General features: G+C 44.3%; 1 protein-coding gene across 7 annotated transcripts in view; it reads right to left on the reverse strand.

The window, feature by feature from the left end:
* The window catches only part of MOCS2 (molybdenum cofactor synthesis 2), a 62,063-nt gene extending 47,310 nt beyond the window's left edge, over nucleotides 1-14,753 (reverse strand). Inside the window, exons 1-5 of one of the 7 annotated variants that reach the window (XM_033085102.1) lie at nucleotides 11,450-11,538; nucleotides 10,259-10,385; nucleotides 9,292-9,445; nucleotides 7,804-7,927; nucleotides 6,723-6,819 (exon numbers count right to left, since the gene is read on the reverse strand). In XM_033085102.1, the coding sequence (XP_032940993.1) occupies nucleotides 6,751-6,819; nucleotides 7,804-7,927; nucleotides 9,292-9,445; nucleotides 10,259-10,379 (468 nt within the window). In that variant the 5' untranslated portion in view covers nucleotides 10,380-10,385; nucleotides 11,450-11,538 and the 3' untranslated portion in view covers nucleotides 6,723-6,750. Of the gene's footprint in view, nucleotides 1-6,722; nucleotides 6,820-7,800; nucleotides 7,928-9,291; nucleotides 9,446-10,258; nucleotides 10,386-11,210; nucleotides 11,352-11,449; nucleotides 11,597-14,223; nucleotides 14,346-14,675 lie in introns of those variants that run through there. The other 6 variants (XM_033085101.2, XM_042780138.1, XM_033085107.1 and 3 more) reach the window with 6 other exon arrangements.
* Between the last annotated feature and the right edge of the window lie 7,658 nt (nucleotides 14,754-22,411).

The raw sequence follows: 22,411 nt of genomic DNA on the forward strand, positions 1-22,411 counted from the left end.
TTGTCAGAAACTACCACCTGAAAACTACACACTTTCACAGACCTTCTTATTTCCATTTTCAATGCATCCATACTTTTAACAGTGGCACATAAACATTCAGGTAGGCTACAAATTTTAACACTTCCATCATACAATATCAGATGAACCTAATCTTAAGGCACAAAATTCTGTCTTTCACCAGGTCTCAGTATTTTGCAGAATTACAAGTCAGATTCCTAATATACTGACTTACGTATGTGCTGGTTCTGACTGGGACAGAGGTACATTTCTTGACAGCAGCTGGTATGGGGCTCTGTTTTGGATTTGTGCTGGAAACACAGGGATGTTTTATCTGTCACTAAGCAATGCTCACAGGTTCAAGGCCTCTTCTGTTCTTCACCCCCACCTCACCAGCAAGGAGCTGAAGGTGGGAGGGGACAGAGCTACGACAACTGCCCACAATTGACCACAGGCATTTGGGGTGTTTAGTGTTTGTCTTCCCAAGCCACTGTCACATGCAGTGGAGCTCTGCTTTCCTGGGGTTGACTCGAGGTGCCTGCCACTGGGAAGCGGTGAATGCATTCCTTGTTTTGCTTTGCTTGCATGAGCAGTTTTTACCTATTAAACTGTCTTCCATCTCGACCCACAACACTTCTCACTTTTCCTATTCTCTCCCCCATTCCACAAGCGGCAGAGTGAGTGAATGGCTGGGTGGGGCTGAGTTGCTGACTAGGGTCAAAGCACATCCAAAATCGAACTACAGCAAAAGCTTGCAAATTAAAGACTAAAAAAAATTAAGGTGTGAAAATGCATCTCAAAATCTATTGCTAACTACCTCAATTTTTTTATTGCCTGTGAAAGTAAATTGAGTATACATTTTCACAACTTTAGAAAAGTTGAGTGCTATATTTTAAGTGAACCTTTCTGTTTTCAGTTAATTGGTCAATTATTTGTAGGCTTTAGTACACTACCAGTTTTAAAAACGTACTTGCCTCTTAAAATAGTCAAAATGGAACTTTAATTAAAAGAACTGTAAAGATACATCAGGATGCTAATTTTCCTAACACTTGATAAGATGAAAATTTTATGGTGTGTTTGATTTCCAAAAAATAGGCCTAAAATACTCAAAGAAACTGGTAATTTATAGTCATCAGCCTAATTTGAACTCTTTTCCCTCACCTCCACAGGACACTTGATTGTACCTAATGGCACTTAATGCTCAAGATTATTGAGGGAAAGGGCAGCACTGTCTGCTTTAACGTACAATTTGTTAATAATTAAATTTAGCAGTTCTTTCTTTTTAATTCTTCTGAAGCAACAAATGAATGTGTTACTCTATGAAACTACAACTTACTTGGAATAGCTGTGCCTAATGTGAGCAGAAAGGCCAAAAACCTAGTTGAACGCTGAGCAACCTAAAGGCTTCATTCCTGAGTGCAGCAGTGGCACTTTCACAGCAACAGCCGAAGTGAGGACCTGTATTTCCCAGCACGGCCAGCACCAGAGCGGGCCAGGAGCCACTCCTCGTGCTCAGCCATCTCTCGGCTGCCATCTCCTGGATAGGCGCCTTATGAAACAAACCCCTTCCTCCCCCGCCCCGCTATTCCATGACAATCCATCAGTTACTGTTTTCATCGTATACATCAGGCTAAGCTTCTCTTGAGAACAGAGCACAATGCTCAAAATCAGGACAGGAATCTCTTCAAATCAATCAGTGCTGGTATACGGGTGTTCGGCCAGACAAAGGGGTGGATCAATGTATTCAAATTTTGCCAGCCAAGACTAAGGCATCTTTTCAGAAGGACAAATTATCTCTCTGAAGGCATGCACTTCCCTTCCACAGACAGCCCTCATCTGGCAGATCTCTACAGGAATCACATGGTGACCCTCTGGGTCTGCAGCATTTGTTTCTGGGAACATCTCTCTGTACCAAAGCCACCAAGTCAACACAGTTGCTCTCATGGAGAGGTGGGATTACCCTTCCCTATGGACAAGGAAGAGAAACAGCTGGACTCATTCCAGAAAGCTGGATCTTCCTTGTAGATAGACAGATCTGCAGCAGTCTATCATCCCACTCAATGGACCTCACCATGGACAGACAGCAGGACATTCCAAATCTTTTCCTAACACACAGTAAAACACAGCTGGGATTGCCCTGGCCTGGCAATTTGGAAACACTTCTGGGTCATTTCAGATGCAGCTTAAGCATTTTTCTTAGAACACAGTAATCTGCCCTTTTATGATAATACTGCCCTAGCAGAGAGGGTAGCCCTACAGAGGGAGAGAGAACACTGAGTTCAGAGCATGGACTTAAATTTCAGTGACATACATTTTACCTCTAATTAGCACACCATCCCTCCCAGAGACATTTCCATTTCGCTTCTACATGCCAGCTGAAGAACCCAAAGTTGCACAAGACTGATGTATCATTGTTCCAGAACAAAGCAATACTTGCCTCATGCACAGCTAGGGACAAAAAATGACATTTCATTGTCTTTACCATGGCAGCATACACACATTGTAACACTCAGCTGTGACTCAGTACAACATCTCTTCCATTCATTGTTCCTGGTCACTGTGGGGAAGTACACAATTATTCTCTCTTCTGTTCTGCACCATCCTTCCCAGCTGCATTGCTGATGGAGAAGGTGCACTTAAGGTCACCCTGGAGAAATATTCCAGGAGACTGCAGCATTAGAAGGGCACTAAAGAGACACTACTGCAACTCGGGAATTGCCCCTGATCATGGGGTCCAAAGTAGAATTTAACTGAATTAAATATCACTGTTTTTCTGTATCAGAGCACAGCACTAGTATGGAAGCACCTCCTAAGTTTTACTTCATTCATAAACTATCCACTGAAAAACAAGCTAAACATTTATTTTTGTGAAATTAATACACTAATTAGTTGCATGGTAACAGCAAACATGGACATGGAAAAATGAACACCAAATATTAAAAAGTTAGTGTATTTCTTTCTATTTTAAAGTGAAAAGTTATTCTTTCACAGAGGAAGTGACTGTGCTCAGTACTCCCAGTAAAAATGACATTCACACAGCAGAAGGCTTCTCTCCAACCTCCAAAACAAAGGAAAACTCAGTCTTGTACTTGACCAGCTCTGCCTAGATAATAGAGCCCACATGGTTTGTAGAGTGTGTATCTACAAGCACGCAAGGAGCAGCTGCTGTCCTGCAGAGGAAGGACTGACTTCCACTGAGGAAAGGGCATCAATAAGTTAATAAGCACTGTTTAACTACGTTTCTGCCTGAAGCTGTATATTTCCTTACAAATTACTTAATTCAGATATAGTAACTAAGTCCTAAAGTGATTAAAATCCCTGTGGGAAAAAAAAAGATCATCATTCCTCATTTTACTTTGTGCAGCTAGAAGTTGCTAGTAGATTTTTGCTGCAGACACAATAAAATATAATATACAGCTGAGGCTTCACTAGTGTGTGTGATATAATGATTCTAGAATCAAAGACTGGTTTGGGTAGGAAGGGACCTTACAGATGATCTAGTTGCAACCGTCCTGCTCAGAGCCCCATCCAGTCTCGCCTTGAATACTTCCAAGAGTGAGGCATCCACAGCTTTTCTGGCCAACCTGTGTCAGTTCCTCACCACCCTCATAGTAAGGAATTTCTTCCTAATATCGTATCTAAACCTACCCTCACTTCAGCTTAAAGCCATCCCCCTCTTGTCCTATCACTATATGTTATGGAAATTCCACCTCCAAACTTTTTGCAAGCCCCCTTTAGATACTGAAATGCGATATGTTTCCCTGGAGCCTTCTGCAAGCTGAACAACCCCAGCTCTCAGCCTGTCTTCATAGGAGAGGTGTTCTAGTCCTCTGAAGAACTTAATGGCCCTTCTCTGGACTCATTCCAACAAAACTACCTCCTTCTTGTGTTGGGGGCTCCAGGACCAGATGCATTGCTTCAGTGGGGTCTCCTGAGTGTACAACAGAGGAGCAGAAGCAAACCTTTTGACCTGCTGGCCCCGCTACTTTTGATTCAGCCCAGGACAGAACCAGCTTTCTGGGTTGCAAGTGCACGTTCCCACCTCATATAGAACTTTTTGTTCACAAATGCCCTCAAGTGTTTCTCCCCAGGGCTAGTCTTCATCCATTCTCCCTCCAGCTTGTACTTGTGCTTGGGATTGCCCTGACTCAGGACTATGACTTTGCACCTGGATTATAAGTAACTGTATATGATATAGGATATATTATTATATGAGCAACTGAGCAAATAATTTTGAGTTACCTTCTTTTCCTTCGCTTGTATCTACCTTGTCTACACTGATAATAATGACTAGATAAAACTGCCTCTCAGCATTAGCAGAAGTGCAGTACACAATGGGACTTCAAACTCTTAGCATCTAAATACTGCCAATGCACAACAGAATAACAAACAAGATGACATTGCTTTGACAGGTAACCCAATCTTTCCAGTGAAACCCAGGCACATTATGTCAGTTCATTTAACTAGTTTCCAAAACACTAACAAGAGAAAAACTGTATTAAGAGTAAATCTCAAATGTGAATATAAATGTACAGTAATTTCACGACTGTAAGGCGCACCCTTTTGACTAAAATTTTCCCCCGAACCCGGAAGTGCGCCTCATAGTCTGGTGCGCCTTATATAATGGACAAAGTTCGGAAATTTGCCAACCCAGAAGTGCGAGTCCGCAACAGTCCCGAGCCAAGCAGAGCCCACACGGCGGCGGCATCAGGCCAGCGCCCGGCTGGGGCGAGCCCAGTGGCATCAGGGCAGCGCCGGTGCGGGGGGAAAGCTGGCGGTGGCAGCGCAGCCCGGGCGGGGGGGGAAAGCCGGTGGCATCGGGGCAGCGGCGACGCGGGGGAAAAGCCCGGGGGGGGCGCGGGGCTCCTGGCGTGGCACAGGGCACCCAGAGCACCAGGGCAGTGCCGGGAGGGAGGGAGCGGGCTGCAGCAGAAGCCATGAGACCTAGGTGCTCCGAGCTGCCGTGAGCCAAGGGCGCTCCGAGTCGCCGCGAGCCACGGCCCCCCCCAGCCGCTGCAGCCCCAGCGCCGCGGGAGCCCCGTGCCTCGAGGGGGAGGCGGCACCACAGCACCGCAGAGCCACAAGGGGGAAAGGCACGGTGGCAGTGCCAAGGCACGGGGGACAGACGGCACGATGGGAGCGCCGAGCTGAGCGAGGGACAGGTGGCAGGGCGGAACCGCAAGGGGGAACAGCATGGCGGCACAACAGAGCCACAATGGGGAACACCAAGGCAGCTGGAGCAGCGCTGGCAGAGAGGCGGAGGGCGAGAGCAGCGCCGGCAGAGAGGAGGGGGAGCTGGAGCAGTGCTGGCAGAGAGGAATGGGGCTGGAGCAGCGCTGGCAGAGAGGAGGGGGGCTGGAGCAGTGCTGGCAGAGAGGAGTGGGGCTGGAGCAGCGCTGGCAGAGAGGAGGGGGGCTGGAGCAGCGCTGGCAGGGAGGTGGAGGGTGGGAGCAGCGCTGGCAGAGAGACGGAGGGCGAGAGCAGCGCTGGCAGAGAGGAGGGGGACTGGAGCAGCACTGGCAGAGAGGAGGGGGGCTGGTGCAGCGCTAGCAGGGAGGCGGGGGGTGGGAGCAGCTCTGGCAGAGAGGCGGAGGGCGAGAGCAGCGCTGGCAGGGAGGCGGGGGGTGGCCCGGGTGGCCCCAGGCACCGGCAGCAGCGCGGACAGGGAGGCGGGGGGTGGCCCCAAGTGCCGGGAGCAGCGCGGGCAGGGAGGAGTTACTACTTCGTTACTTTGTTGTGCCCAGCACGGATCCTCCCTGCAAAAAAAAGGTGCGCCTTATATTCTGGTGCACCTTATATGATCTACAAAGTTGTGAAATTTCCCAGCTCCTGGGGGGTGCACCTTATAGTCGGGAAATTACTGTATATATGAATTGCAGTGAGTTCAATTAACTCCCTTTTCTTTGAAAAACTATTCCATTTGATGACTTTTAATGCTACACATTCAAAATCCAATTACTGAACCTAATTACACTATAGTTGTGTATTTGTAATAATAGCTGGTTTGGGTTCTTTTTCCTGCAGCATCACACAGCTACACAACGAAAAAGTCACCTTTGAAATTTTGTCTAGACATCATTAAGTAGTTCTAGGTTGGTGTGTTATTGCTAAGGTAATTTTTTTTGCTGGTGGAGTATTAGCTTTAACTTCGAATCAATCTCTATCCATATTTTTTTAATGCAATGGACTTGTAATATCAGCTGCACAGTAAAAATCTTTCTATGAGACAGAGCTATTGGAACATAAACATTACTAAAAAGTTAGTAACTCTGAGGTATAGTTTGCATTTTCTTCTCTGTCTGTACTAAAATAGTTAATCTACTTCAAGTAGTTTTCTTATTACAAGAATGTCAAAATAGCATAAACTAAGTCTGTAGTCTTATAAAATTAAACCTCTCTGAACTTTAAGATTAAAAAAAATGCAACTGTCCTCCCATACAGACTACCAAGGTAAAAGCATTAAAATGGTATTTATCACAGAGTAGTCTAAACACCTTGCAACAAAGAATTTTAGGGAAGATGCTTTTAAAAACTGACTCCATGTAAAAATGCCTGAAAAAACAATTCCAAAGGAGAGTCAAGAATACCTAAAACCCCTAATTAATCCTCATTCATTTCACTCAGTCCAAACTAAATTATTGAGATTTAAATATCTATTAGAACTGTTTAGAAACATAGAGATTCTCTGTAAAAACTCAGAGGAAGAGCAACATTCATTAGGAAGAGTAACACTTTATTTTCAAAAGAGTACAATTATTTTTCTGAATTTGCCCAAAAGCATTCCTTGTTTTCTTTCCAAGAATATTCATCCTCATAAATCTCCTGTAATATAAACAAAGATGGGAAATATTGTGAGTCTGCTACATACAGCTAAAAACCAGGCCAAATAACTCAATAGCCATCCCACTATTATTTACTGATCACAACAGGACTGCACAGCACTTGGTTGGCAAGCAGACGAGAGGGCAGCTCCCTTAGAACATATGGACTTGGGTGAACCTCAGGCTGATCCCTGCTGAATTTAAAAGGGCTGACCTATGCTGAAGTCAATTCAACAAAGAGATCTAGAAGAAATTATGTAATAGCTGTAGAGTACACAGCTTTCATGCAGCTACATTAACCATCACTTTGAGACAAGAATTTAGACATAACAAAATGTCAATATTAAAATAAAAATTACATTAATACACTAAATTCACCACTAATAGATCTTAAGGACAGACTGGATTACCCAGTTGCAGTCCAGTCCTAAGCAGCAAATTCTGAGTCCCTGATTATTCATTCTGAGAGAACTTCCGTCTCCTCAAGGAGGTATCAGAAAAGTGGAGCAATGGGAAGATTATCACTGCTAACCACATGCCAAGTTCTGCCAGGGAGAAAGGGCAGAGATGTGCTGTTGCTTAGTGCTTCATGCTTTCTCATGGCTTCAGCAATGAGGGGAAAAGAGAAAAGCAAAAAACACTCCTTTTAACTTGCAAACTGCAATACTGTCCACAGCAAAGCTGACTCAAATTCTTCCACAATCTTGTGCAGAACTGAGTTTTGCTACTCAAAAGAGGAGGGCTCAGGCCTCCTTCACTTTCACCCTAGGCTAGTTTCAAAATAAAGAGGAGCTGGATGGTACAGGTACAGGAGAACCTTCCAGATGCTCTACCTACTACATATGGACCTGTCTGTATTAGAGGAAACTCACTGGTGCTACACACTGACCACCCATCACGAGCAACTGCTGCCTGTAATGCTCCTAAGGCAGCTCAGACGTCTAAGACTAGCATAGGCCTAAATTTGATTTTTCCCCAAACATACCTTTTTCCATATGGGGACAGATGCTTTTAAGGTATTGATGCAGTACGTTACAGCTTCAAGGGATTCTACTCTGTGTGGAGAGGAGACTGCAATAATTACACTTGCTTCAGTTATTGGAACCACACTAGGGAGAGAAGAGGAACAACAGCAGCTTTAGCTAACACTCAACATCAAGAGCACCCAAAAGTTGTAGCCATGTCACGTCAGTATTCTGGCCACATGCTCTCCTGACTCATTCATACTGAGCAAGTGTCAAACCACATCCAAAAGATTATACACTTTTTAAAAGAAAGAAAACCACAACCAAAATCAGTACCAGATGTTAGAATTCCACACTTTAGAATAAATAAACCCACCAGACATAGGCTTTTTTCTTCCATTCTTTCTTTTTTAAAAATTAAGCCTATGGAATTAAGAGGGGGAAATTGTTAACTTGTAACAATGCATAGGAAATTCACTGGAAGCTGACTTCATAATGAACAATAACAAGTTAGAACAGCCAGTTCTTATCTAAAAACCCAAGAAATTATCTTAGTTTGCACAAGAATTTGTGAAAGAAGAAATTAAGTGCTGCACACTATGCAGATTTTGCAATGAAACCAAATTTTTTATGAATTCTGATTTTAGACTCTGAAGTTTCGTACTTGGTGTGTTGCATTAAACGTAACAGAAGCACAAGGTTGTGTGTTTTGCCTTGCAATTGCAGCATTCCCAAAACCTGCCTCTAAATCCTCCCCTCTATAGTAAGACTTCTTCACACAGCCCATAGGAAGAAATCTCAGCCTAAATGCTGCCCTTGTGACAGCCACCTCTCTGTTGACTATAGAGGAAATCATGGGAAACTACCCCTCAGGCCTTGTGTCTTACCCTTCGCAATCACATCCCAACTTTCTTCAGGATTTCTGCAAATCCTGCTAGTTTCAGCAAGAAATCTTCCCCAAACTGGGAAGGCCCAAGAGTATGTCAGACACTAATATTCCATGTTTTGAATCAAAAGGAAAATGCTTAAGGAACAACAGGAAGTTCTCCCACAAGCATGGCTGGCAACTACTACGCCCCACAGCTTAAGCTTTCAGACTTTTTGTAGCATAAACAGACCTAAATCTGACAATAAGAACATTCTGCAACCCCTCAACAGGAGAGAGAAGAAAAAATGAAGTGCTGCCAACTTCACACCTTTTAAAAATAAAGAACAAAATAAACCAACAGCCTCCCTTCCATGGAGTGAAATATCTCCCCACTTTCAAAACATCACATCAGCATCAAAAATCCTGCCAAGCTAAGTGTGGACTCCAGCAAACCCTACCAATAAACACATTTTTGAAAACAAAATTTTTAGCTCCAGAGCAAGAGCTTGATCCTGCAGCCAGCTTTTCTGCACTATGGTTTCTAAACACTCCTGCAGGTTGTGCAACTATGTAAGCACAGCCATGCACCAGACAAGGATTGATACTCAGTTGCAGAAGAATGGGGTCTGGACATACATACCCAAGTCTATGGTGCACTGCAATATGTTTGACTGAAGGCCATTTCTGTCTAACATCTCTGCAGATTTTCTTTATTTCAGTCTCTGCCATTGAAGAATATGCTTCATATTCTAAGTGAATCACTTTTCTTCCTTTAAAATTATTTCTTGTGGTACCTAAACAAAAATGATTTTTCAACTAAAAGCATTGAGTAAATGAATACATATTGTATCTTTATAATACACATTATATATTATATTAATATAGAGTAAAAACCCAGGATCTCTTGCTGTGGTCAAGGTCAGCACTGTGCAAATTTAAACAACCTCCCCTAATCATGGCTGCATAATGAGATTATTTGCACAAGACACATCTTTACTATACACATTACACACATCTGCAGCCCATAATGCCCAAGGCTGGGGATATCTTCTGAGGTAACTGCTAACGTGCTATAATGGCATTTGCACATTTAATTTTTAAATGCCCAGTATTCAGGAGCCTAGTAGCACTAAGGTTTAAGCACGAAGCAGTTTCAGATGTGTGCCATGTACGTTAAGTAGCGGACAGAGCTACCAGCCTGACCTTCGCCAGCCCGTTGGTAGAATACTACTTCACTTTCAACTAAGACCTGAGTTACAGGACCTCACATACAGGTGTGGACATGTGATCGGCACAGCCACAATATTCCATTTCCCACCCTGAACAAGCTGTATCCCAGGGGACAGGAGAACAACTCCTGGGCAGTTCTGCACTCCAGAGCTGCTCTTCTGTCCAGTCCTACAATAGCCATAACAGCCAGAAAGCTTCACGCCACTTTAGCCCACTGCAGCTATTTGAGCTGTGGTCTTGCTCTAATAATTCAGAACCTGTTTTCTAAACATCCTGTGCTCAGACCAGGAACTCATTTATTTGAGAACTGCAAGTGTGCGCTGTGGACAACATAGGTTCCATTTATTAGAGTATTAACTCACAAATATTAAACTCACCAATAAACAGAGACACTGCCCCACAGGATGGTGAAACAACCAGCTCTGACACTTCATCTACAGAGAGCTTTTCAGACTTGAGCTTGATAAAATCTTTTGGCACATCCTCACTTTCTTCCATATTGCACTAGAAAAATTGAAACCAAACAGACTCTGTTGCTGTTCCTGGAGATACTAGCATCAGCCAACTGCTTTTTACCCAGTGCTGATGCCCCAATTTATGCACAACACAGGCACTATCTATTTGCCCAAGAGACTAGTCTACATGTGAAATTCACCTCTCAGCAGCCTCACTGAAAGAGTATTAACTGCAAGTAACAAGCAATGGCTTGGTTTTATTGCATATATATTTCTTTCTGATAGGAAAGTCTGGTATAATGGTATGAAATTATAATTAACCCGAGGCCCTGGTTTAACAGTACTCTCAACCAGCATTGTGTAGTGCTGGGAAATCTGTGGTGACATTGTCTGTCTCTCTTACTTATCAAATCAAATGCTTTAAACAGAGATTCCTGATAAACATGGATCAGAGTTTTAATCCTGAAGTTGAGTTGAGAATGCTCTCCAGGACATTCAGGACTTCATATTATCAGTCTGTTACAGACACACAGGAGACACTTCTAACTTTTCTGAGTAGAAACCAGTCATCATATCACCTAAGAATGTGAAGTATTCTGATCAGCAGCAATAGAACAAGCTGCAGTGAATAGATGGACTGGCACTGAAAAGCAGGCAAAGAAATGAAGCTGTTCTAAGGACACCTTTTTAACAGCAACTAACAAAATTTCTAAGCAGCAGTAAATTATTTTTACTATATTATCTTTTCTGTTAATAAGTGGCAGGAAATTTTTCATTATTATCTTATTTAGGCAACCTCAATTTCCATTGGTAGGAAGAAACAACCAGGAAACAGTTACAAGACCTAAAACCCAGATTCAAAGCAAAGCCTGACCTCTCTGTGTTAATCATTTACTGGTGCACTGGTTTATAGTTTCTGCTCAGCGCAACTGCACTCTCCAGATGGAAGCACAAGTTGGGTTCTCTCAAAAGAGTATTGGGGTGGAGGGAGAGAATTGCAATCACATCTCCAGACCTAAACAAGAAAAGGTTCTTGTAACATCACACAGAATTCATGAGGTTTTTTAGCACAGAATCACACTCCACAGGAAACTAGGCAAAAGCGACACCTACCAAACAGAACCTGAGCGAGTTCAGCCTCCACTAATTGGTGGGATGATGGCAACCTCGTCTCCAGGCTGCAGGACCAGGACCTGATCTCCAAGAAGCACGTACTCCTGCCGAACAGCAAATATCACTTGATCCCGGATGACAGCAAGCCTGAGGGGGATTGGCAAAAGCACAAATAGGTTTCCAAACAATGTTTGCATTTAACCATGAGATTTCATTAACCAGCAAATTGATGCACATTCTAGGGCAGCTGAGGTAAAAACCACTGAGACTTACACAACTTTGCTTCCAAGACACTGTCAAAAATACAACAAACACCCATCTCCTAATCTTGCATTTTCTTGTAATGGCTAATTCTTATTAGAAACAAGATCTGTATTATTTTCAGAAATCAGGAGTTGGATTTCTCATAGGCCTATATCAGAATAAACCAATGCATACCAGACTCACTTCAGAAGCAAACAAAAAAACCTGGTAACTCAAGAAGTAGCAACCATCCAGTTTGGGATTAGAAGGAAATACTGTCTTGATACCTTGATACAATCTGACTGGACTGGAGCAATTTTTTTACACACCAAGAAGCATTATGGTATGATGTTCATGAGATCTCATGAAGATTCAGTGGTCAGAGAGTTGTTCTTATCGTGTGTGCTCAGATTTTATGAGGCTTTGAGTCTTCTGTACTTACATGTTTAAAATCTGCTATTGATAAGGAGTGGCCACGGAACCAAGAGAGCAGATATGATGTGTCTTCTGGCAGGTCTTCGACATAGTTTTTGATGTGATATATATTTATTTATTGCTGTGAGAGTTTATAGCATTGGATATCATGAGGCAGTGAATAATTTCCATTACTAAGTGCACTTACACAGCAAGCATGAGGTCCATAGCACTAAGACAGCAGAAAAAGAATTGCATTTTACTTCAGATGGTGCAGGCATAGTAACAGTTCTTGTTTGAGACTAAAAAATCTGGCATAGCCAGCTCAGCTGTACTGCCTAGAAAAAAGTAAGCAGACCAAAAGAGTACGAGTAAAAATCATCTTGTTTCCTACCAGCCAGAGAGACAAAAGTAGTCAAGGCACAGGCTGAGCAAAACACAGTAGCACTGATTCAGAGAACAGACTGAAGGGAGGGATTGTATGAAAGCAAAGCAAGCCACTAAAGTACTGTGCACAACCATGAAACTGAAGTGCCCATTAGAAGGATGGGCTCTAATTAAGTCCTTGCAAGCAAATTAGTTGGGGGAAATGGGTGGAACAGAAAAGGACTGTCAAGTATGCTCAAGCTGCAATTTGAATATCCATTAGCAATGTGAATAGAAGTCTGTGGTCAGTGCCCTACAATTATATTGAGTTTTTCCAGAAAAGCTAGGAACAGAAGCATTTTTCAAGAAGGCCGCTGTGAAGTATCTGCAAATGCAAATTGTACTGCCCCAAGTCATCATTCATAAAAGGACAAAGTTGACAAATTACAGCCAAACGACCAACGGTGCTGCTGCTGCTGCTTCTGACATAGACGAAAAGGCTACTAAGTAAAACACACATATTCCCTACTGCCTCTCGCACCCAAACACATTATTTCAGTTCTCTGTGAGGAAAAGGTCCCTGGTCCAGCATTTGTGAAGAGTTTCTCACGTGGTAACAGATACCAATAGTTAAATAGTTCATTTTTTTTCATAGTGTTTGAAAGTATTTTACTAAAGAAAGATTGTGCCTAAAGGATGACTTGGACACCTAAGTCCAAAGCTGCAGAAATTCCAGAGCACTGAGCGCTAAATCCTGAGGACCACAACCTCTCTTATACATTCCTCTTTTTTTTTTTTTTGCCCCCTTTTATCCTTCCAAAATGGTGTTGCACTTGTTCTTGACTTGTTCTTGACAGGACTGAGCACCTTCCCTCAGCTTTAAACAGAGGGGCCTTTTCTGTTGACATCTCCTAGAGCACCAATGCAGCATCAATGCCTTATACAGCACACACAGTGCTTTCACGGGACCAAATTCCTTATGAAATGCAACCAGCAGTGGTGTGGGCCTTCTTCAGAGGACTGAAGTGGCTGAACACATTTGCTGTGTCAGGGCTGAGTGCCTGGAAGCCTGTGGGGACTTCAGTTTCCTTCCTGACCTGCCTTGCCTAGTATGCCATAGGCTCAGACCAATGGCTTACAGTACAGTTAATCACAGAATCAATTAAGTTTGAAAAGCACACTGAGATCAACAAGTTCAACCTGCGACTGAGTACCACCATGTTAACTAGACCATGGCATGAAGTCCTGTCTTTCCTTAAAAACCTTCAAGGACAGTGACTCCACCAGCTCTCTGGACAGCCCATTCCAATGTCTAGGCATCCTTTCAATGAAGAACTTCTTCCTAATGTCTAACCTAAGCAACTGGAAACACCTGCATATTATCATTTATTTATTGTCCTGGCTGTGCTTGATCACTCCTTGTGACATCTCACCTTCTCCACAGATTAATAATATGGTAGTTTTCAGGCTAGCACACCACAGCCCTCCTGGACAATGGCCCACGTGTCCAGTTTTGGGTACATCTCCTGCAGCTGGGCTTTCCTTGTGTAAAAGCTATAACACTTCCAGCTGTGCAAAACACAAAACACTTGGTGCAGGTTACCAAAAAAAGGCAACATCACTAGTTTTGTGCTGTCGAAGTACTGCTATGTGTTGCAGTTCAATGCTAAACACCGAATTTGTATTAAAAAGGGGAAAAAAAAAAAGCAACCACGTTCGTTTGTGCACCTCAAGCGTAACTTGCTGCATACCTGGGGTGGACCTTGACGATCTCCTCCCAGAGCTGCAGAGAGGTGATCTCCCGTGGCACCGAGAGGGTCTCGCAGCGCAGCCCCGCCAGCTCCGCGCTCCTGGCGAAATACAGCACCGAGACCTGCCCGGGGAATCAACAGCGCTCAGGGGCGTGCGGCCTGCCCTGAAACCGCTTCCAAAATACCAGCACATTGGTACCGCAACCAGAGCGACAAGAAAGCATTCCCGCGGCTCTGCCGCGTCTCTCCTGTCCCGGCTGTCGGGACAGCGGGGGAAAGGCGGAGAAGGCGGGGGGCTGTGAGTGACCGCGGATCCGCGCCCCGCTCCCGCCACCCCGGCCGCTCCCGCCGCCCACCGGGGCCAGTGGCAGCCGCAGCCCCACCGCCCTGCCCGGCACCGGCCGAGCCTCCGGCCAGACCGGCCCTTGCGGTCGCCGGCAGGTCGCACCTACCTGGCAGCGCATGGAGCCGCCGTCCCGGGGCAAGCTGCCCTCCGCCGCGGGCCCACGGCGGCGCCTGCGCCCGTGCGAGCGGCGCCGGGCCCGGCCCGCCCCCTGCGGCCTGGCCGGGAGCACCGCGGGCCCGCTCCTCCGCCGGGCCAGGCCGCGCCGGTTCCTGCCCCGCACGGGCGGTGGCGAAAGTGGGAGAGGCCGCTGCTTTGCCCCAGATCCACGGTGCAGTGTTGGGGCCGGCACTTTACAAGCCGGATTTGTGAATAGATTGGACTCGCAGGCCCACGCACATGGCGATTGCTGACGTTCGCAAACATTACGCGTCCACAGCCTTGCACATGTTGAACGTCTACTAAATGCACAGGACAGGTATAGTTGGCGTGTAAAAGCCAGGGATCCGTTTCGATGCTGAAGCAGGGTCTGTTTCACCCCTTCCTGCAGCAGCTGAGCATGGAAGGACCCAGGGTGGGAGAGCGCTGGCTCTCACCGGGGACGGGAGAGTGACACGGGGTGTGTGCGCACTGCTGCCGAGAGACCCACTGCAGCTGTTCCACACTGTACGCCAGAAGTATTCCTTGTGTGCGCCCAGGGTTATTTCTGTAGTGTTTGTCTGGTGACACTCGTAACCTCACAACAGTAATGGAGGAGCTCCTCCAAACAAACCAGGCGTAAGTCCACAGTCATTACCAGTGTGCAGAAAATCGCCAGTGTCCAGAAACGAGACAGAGGAGTCCTGCAAAAATCAACTTTACACAAAGCTAGGGAGATCTCACAGGGGCATACCCATCTAGGGTCTCTCCAGTTTTTAGCAGACACAGCCTCCATTTTTTCTAAATGCCTTCCTACTTTTTTGGTGAGATAGTAGGAAGATACAGTCTTTCATATCCACATACTACGTATCTCCCCTCCAGCATGTAATCCCACACCCATTCTTCCAGAACCTGATTGGTTCTTTCCGGTTATCTAGTCATTTGCAAAGACGTGCACACGCATTTCCCCCATCATCATTGTCATAGAGTTTATGGTTAGTAATTGTGATCTGGGCTGGTGGTCATTCAATTGTTTAGATTGGAAAAGACCTCTGAGATCATTAAGTCCAATTCTTACCCCAGCACCTCTGTGTTCACCACTAAACCATATCCCTGGGTGCCCCTTCCACAGATTTTTTTAAACCTTCCAGGGTCAGTGATTCAGTGATTCCACCATTTTCCTAAGCAGCCTGTTCCAATGCCTGATCACCCTTTTTTTTTTTTTTGCTCCTCATGTTCAAATTGAACTTCCCATGGTGCAACTTGAGGCCATTTGTTCTTGTACTGTTGCTTTTTACTTGGGAGAAGACACTGACACTCACCTGTCCACAGCCTCCTTTCAGGCTGTAGTAGAGAGTGATGAGGTCAGCCCTGAGCCTCCTTTTCTCCAAGATAAATACCCCCAGCTCCCTCAGCTCCTCCTCACAGGACTTGTGCTCCACATCCATTGCCAGCTCTGTTGCCCTTCTCTGGACAAGAACATCAATCCTTGCTGGATGCAATACTGTCAGTAAAAAAACAAAACCGAACAAACAAAAAAACCAAAAAACAAACAAACAAACAAACAAACACAAACAAAAAAACCCCACAAAACAACCAAAAGCCCTCTAATGAAGAACTAAAAAGATGGCTGAGAAAGGAAGCAGACCTTTCTGTGTAATAATTCTTGCCTCTATGTTACAAACACAATGAAAGTTAAAGTGATTATGTTTTCCAAAAAGTGTGTGATAGAAACACAATCATTTCTACAGAGCAATTGTATTGCACCAGTTATCCAGTACATTGTGTCTTAATCCGCAGCTGTGAGGAACAAATAAGTTACTTTTTAAAACTGTGCTCTTTTGTGAATGATTAACTAGTGTTACAAATTGAACTCTCCTAAACACAGCATGTGTCAAGTGAATAAAATAATTGCTTTCTTTTTTCTCTGGGCTGAGTACTTTTGGATCTATGCATCTTAAATGGAATAAATCACTTTGACATGGTGTGTATGACCCACCCAGTAGCTAGCAAGTGGCTGGCACATTTTTCCAATGCAAAAGGTGTACCACAGGTGTTAGAGTGAAGTGGGGGAGTATTGGCCTCAGCTAGGGAAAATTAGCCTCTCAGCCCAGAAAACACTGAGCTTTGAAGGATTTGTCTGTGTATTTAGGGTTAAGACAACTATGAAATAAGGAGAGAAGGGTTACTGGCAGTGAATTTCTGGATTTTCATTGTTTGAGCTCCAAGAAATAACTCACCTAAATAAATTCTTGAATATTTTTCGAAGGGTGGATCAGTCTTCTGCTCTGCATTGTATGATTTAGTTAAAGGCAGTTTATGTGCCTAGAAAGCAGAGGAATAGAGTACAATCTGTGACTTATGATCTATTAACTATGTTCTAAAACAGCTGAGAAATAGCTAAAAGTTCTTAATCAAAACCAGGAATTAAAATGAGGTATAGTATTAGTAGCTAAAACAAAATTCTCGCTAAACACCTTTTTATTCTGGAAGTCTTATCTTCCCGGGACATCAGCCTCAGCAAGAGGTGGGACAACCACACTGCTAGGTTTGCAAGAATGAGTTTAATCCAGATTGATTTTGTTTAATTGTTTGTTTTTTTGGCTTGTTTGGTGTTTTTTGGGGGCAGAGTATGGATACCTTCATAAGATTAAGTAAGAGACAATTTTATAGCTCGGGAGGAGATATGTTAGCTCTGTTGAGACCAGGATTCAAAGCTGTCCATTATTATATAGACTAACTCTGTGTGATGTTCCCTTAAATATTTTCTGTTCTATATCCTTCTTTCAGGCACCACTTTCTTCCTGAAGTTTTTGGGTTGGAATATGGGTATCTGCAATGTATGGCATCTAGTTCTGTTACTTACTGAGTCTATTATTTTCAATTAATTCTTGTTCTAAGCAATGGGGCCTTTGCTGTAGCACCAAAGTATATATGTATTCTCCCACATCAATATGTACATTAGGTAGAATGTAGTATATTACATTTTCAGAATGTATTTCTTTCAGATGTTTTCAATTTCAAAAATGTTATGTTATGAAGTCCTCCAAAACAAGTATTTCCTAATCTACTTTCCAACTTTTCTTTGTTTTAATAATGTTTAATACTGAAAAAGTGCAAATTTTCTTGTATGTGTGGGCTTTCCTTACACTACCCAAATAGCAGCTTAGAGAAGTTCAGTTCTAAGGAATCGTAGATGGGGCTGGTTTTCCTACTAATTTCTTTCTTAATTACATTTACAAACTTCGAACTTTTACAGGTAGCTGGAGTATGCTCAGACAGTAGGCTTGCAGTCTAAAGCACTGATTCTGCATGTGATTTTGAACAAAGAGAACCACAGAAAAGTCAGCAATACTTAAATGGGTACAGTAGTCTGCCTGCTAGTCCTAAGCTAATTTTATAACAACCTATTACAAGAATTGCTATACAATATGACTAGATGCACTGGGAAAGCCAAAGAGGATTGAACTGGAGACATGTTATTAATCATTAATTCTTGATTTACCTAATATCACTGCAGAAAAAAAAGGTCTCTGTAGGACGGCACAAGATTATGATTGTCTAATTTCTAGCAGATTTTGTTTTCATTTTAGACATTTTCTCAGAACTGTTCGATATAAATCATAAGTTGCTGCTCTGAAGTTCAGATTCATACTTGACAAATCTTTAGAGAATGTTTTTTACTCCAGTTTTGTTATGAAGAATTTAGGCTGTGTTGATGGCAGACCTAAGTGGTTTTGGTTTTTGTTTTTTTGGGGGGAGGTGGTTTTTTGGTTTTTTGGGGTTTTTTTGGGGTTTGGGGTTTTTTTGTGGTTTTTTGTGGTTTTTTGGGGTTTTTTTGAGATGTTGATGCATAAAACTTCATAAGAAGACCTGAGAAAACTCCTTTACTTCAAGCTTCCTGAAATAACTAGGGAAAATAAAAATTATCATTCATGACATGGAATGACCTTCATTACCTCACACACCCTTCATATTCATTGGGCAACCTGTTAAATCTGAAGTAATTTTAGCCTTACATTTTCGTGACTGAATTCATTTAGGAAAAAAAAAATTAAAAATAACTCACAAAGGAAGAATAGAGAAAAACAAACACCTCAAATCCTCCCAAAACCCACCCCCCCAAACCCATTTGGAATAATCTACAAAGATCCAGAAGTCAGGCAGGTATAGGAGACATGTCACTGTGAATTCCAGTAATTCCACTGAATTCAGGTCTGAATTTGGAGTCATACATGTCAACACTGGAAAACATCTTCCTATTTTGGAAGGAAGGAGAGCTGTTCCTTGAGTTTCCATGGTGGAACAATGGAGAGAGAAACCTGAAAATATGAATCTGTCTGAGGCACTGTGACCTCTAGGATTCCTGTGTGTGTGAGGTATATGTGGCCGTTTGACCAATGTACTTAACATTCCCCTTGGCACTCTTTGAAATTGTCTATTACAAAACAGATGGTGCAGTAGTTACGTTTTGAAGGGCTAGAAGAGCATGACTACATCTGGAATTAATCTTGAGCTCCCTAAACCAATAGATCACCCAGTTTTAAGAGGGCCTTCTAATATAATTGCATTGCACAAGTACAGAGAAAGAATACACAGCTTTAAGGCAGAGTATAAGCAGTCCGGAACTATAATTCATAGGCACACAAGTCTTTCTGTTCAACTGTCTCATTTATGGGCAAGTATTTTCTACAAGAATTTATTTTTTTATTGAGCAACAGCAGTAAGTGAAATGTGTAACTTCTTCAATGAGATTTTTAAAATCCACAAATTTTCAGGGTTTGTGTAAAGTATTCTTCTTTTCTGTTGGCAACTACAGTGTTCTTAGAGAGATGATTTCTTCAATTTTTATACTGTCCTACGAAGAAGGTAGCTCAAGGTTGTATTAAACTAGAATGCACACCATCATCACTCAAATAAAGCCAGTTATGGAGTTTTTGATGATTATTAAATCATACAACATATGCTCTGAAGAATGATGGGAAAGGGCATTAGGACATTCAGGGCTCATGCTAGGGTAAAAACTGTTTCTGCAAACTTCAATGCCAAAGGAAAGTGTACATTTTAACCCATAGAACCTCATATTTGAAAGTGCCTTGTATTGAACTATCTGGCTAATATTTGATCTGGATTATCTAAATATTTAAAATATTAAATGTGTTATTCTCAAAAATGCACTGCTTCCTGCAAAGGTCTTGAATTTCTGTAACAAAGTGGTTATAGGGCAAGGAACTTGGAATACTATCAAATTAGATATCTGAAATAATGTTTAGAAAGATAAAATAGCTTTTGTTTGTAGTATTTCAGTGAGTTTGTATGCTTTTCTGTCCTTTTGTAAAGGACCTAGAACAGGGAGACACGAAAGGCTAGCAGGTAAATAATACATTGTTGGATTACATTCCTAGATTACATTGTTGGCACTCTAATTATCATAAAGTTTAAGAATTTGAAACCCTGTATAATGTAAGAAGCATTTCACAATATCAGTTTTTCTGAAGCCAATGGAATTCCCCAGGAACTACAGTAATTTCACGAATACAAGCCGCACCAATTTGACCAAAATTTTGGTGGAAACCCGGAAGTGCGGCTAATATTCCGGGGCGGCTAATACATTAACAAAATTCTAAAAGCTGCCAACACGGAAGTGAGAGCCCGCGGCAGCCCCAAGCCAAGCTGGAGCCCGGCCGGCCCCGGCAGAGGTGGGAAAGCCTGGCAGAGGCGGGGCCAGCAGTGTGGGGGGCGGGCGGCTGAGCCTGAGCCAGCAAGGCGGGGCAGGGGGGCGGCAGAGCCGGGTCAGTAGGGCGGGTGAGCCTGGGAGAACTGGGGCTAGCAGTGCAGGGGAGCATGGCAGAAGCAGGAAGGCCGGTGGGTGGAGCTGCCTGGCAGCGGGGGAAGCCCAGCAGAATCGGGGCCAGCAGCATGGGGGAGCCCGGCGGTGCGGGGGCCTGCAGTGCCGGCCAGGGCGAGGAAACGCGGCGGCGGTGCAGACGGGAGGGGGCGGCCGGCGAGCCCGGCGGCGGCAGCCCGCCGGCAGGGCTAGGGAATGCGGCGCGGCGCGGCCGGCGAGCCGGGCGGCGGCGGTGGCAGCCCGCCGGCAGGGCTAGGGAACGCGGCGCGGCGCGGCCGGCGAGCCGGGCGGCGGCAGCCCGCCGGCAGGGCTGGGGAACGCGGCGCGGCCGGCGAGCCGGGCGGCGGCAGCCCGCCGGCAGGGCTAGGGAACGCGGCAGCGGGGCGTTGCTGACGGGAGAGGGGGGCCAGCGAGCCCGGCGGTGGCGGCAGTGGCTGGCCCGCCGGCAGGGCGACTACGTAAACAACGCAGCGGCGAGGCGGCCGGCATGCCTGCCAGCGGCGGCAGTGGCTGGTCCGCCGGCAGGGCGACTACGTAAACGTAGCGGCGAGGCGGTGCTGACGGGAGAGGGGGGCCAGTGAGCCCGGTGGCGGCTGCAGCACCACCCGGCCGGCCCCGTCAGCAACCATGAGCGGGCCGAGCCTTCCTGGCCCCGCCCCGAGCCAGTAAAGCCCGCTATGCCGCGATCCTGTTACTAATTGGCCAATTTGTGAAAGCTGCGCACGGATTCTCGCGACGAACGAAAGTGCGGCTAATATTCGGGGTGCGGCTTATCTATTGACAAAGACAGCAACATTGTCGAGGCACCGGAAGTGCGGCTTATAATCCGTGCGGCTTGTATTCGTGAAACTACTGTACTCAGATCTGTGGGTGACAGATGAAAATGAAGACAACCTCTACCAGTTCATAACTTGTAATGTCAAATTACAGATTGCAGTTACCTTGCCTTTCCATTCTTTATAATCATTGTAACTGATTTACTCAGCTTGAAAGGGGAAGTTTTGATGAAGTTTTTACTTAGTATTATTTCAGATTAGTATGTTGGTTTAGTAATTTTTTTGCAAGTCGGTGGCTTTAGCTGCCACTGGTGGCACACAGAGCATAATTGTAACAGAATATTCTGCAAATGGCAGCCTATTGTAGGTTTAGATTCTGCCTATATGACATGATTATTCGTTTGATATCTGTTGGAAGTATTGTGGAAGGTTTACTTTCAATCTTTTCTTTACATTTAAGATGTAAATATTATATAGTTGGTGTTTTCAAGTAGTAGAGTTAAAAATGCATACACTTTTATAAGCATTCCAAAGGAACAGTTGTTCAGTAAAGAGAAGTGTACCTGCTCTAGCCCTAGCAGAGGGTGGGCTGCAGAGTGCCTCCTGCCTACTCTCATACTTGCCTACTTGCCGTCCACAGGATCCCTGCTGACAGGCTGCACATGTTCATCATCACACAGCCCGTGTATAAAACTGAATGAGTATTTTTATTGAAAGAGTTCTATGCTTTTCACTCACCTGTTTTGCACACTTCCAGGAAATCACGTCTAGATCTTGACTGATAATGTCTTCCACTGAGGCTGATTGGAAAGGAATTATTTCCACCAGCCCATACACCCTGGTCATATCAACTTCTCTCTGTGAAGGCTGACAACTGGAATGCTTCCTTTGTAAATAGGAAAGGCGTTTCTTCAAAAAGATTATGTTCTGTTGAAATTTTTCCAACCCCTGGAAAAAGGTTGTGTGTTTAGTTGTGAAAGCCAGTCACTTGATACTTTTACATTTTAATATGAATCCATAGGGGTTTTTTGAGGGAGAGAGATTGTGATTCTGCAGATAAGAATTAGTTCAGTTTTGTACTTA

The sequence above is a fragment of the Catharus ustulatus genome, chromosome Z (assembly GCF_009819885.2).
Source record: "Catharus ustulatus isolate bCatUst1 chromosome Z, bCatUst1.pri.v2, whole genome shotgun sequence".
NCBI classification, from domain to species: domain Eukaryota; kingdom Metazoa; phylum Chordata; class Aves; order Passeriformes; family Turdidae; genus Catharus; species Catharus ustulatus.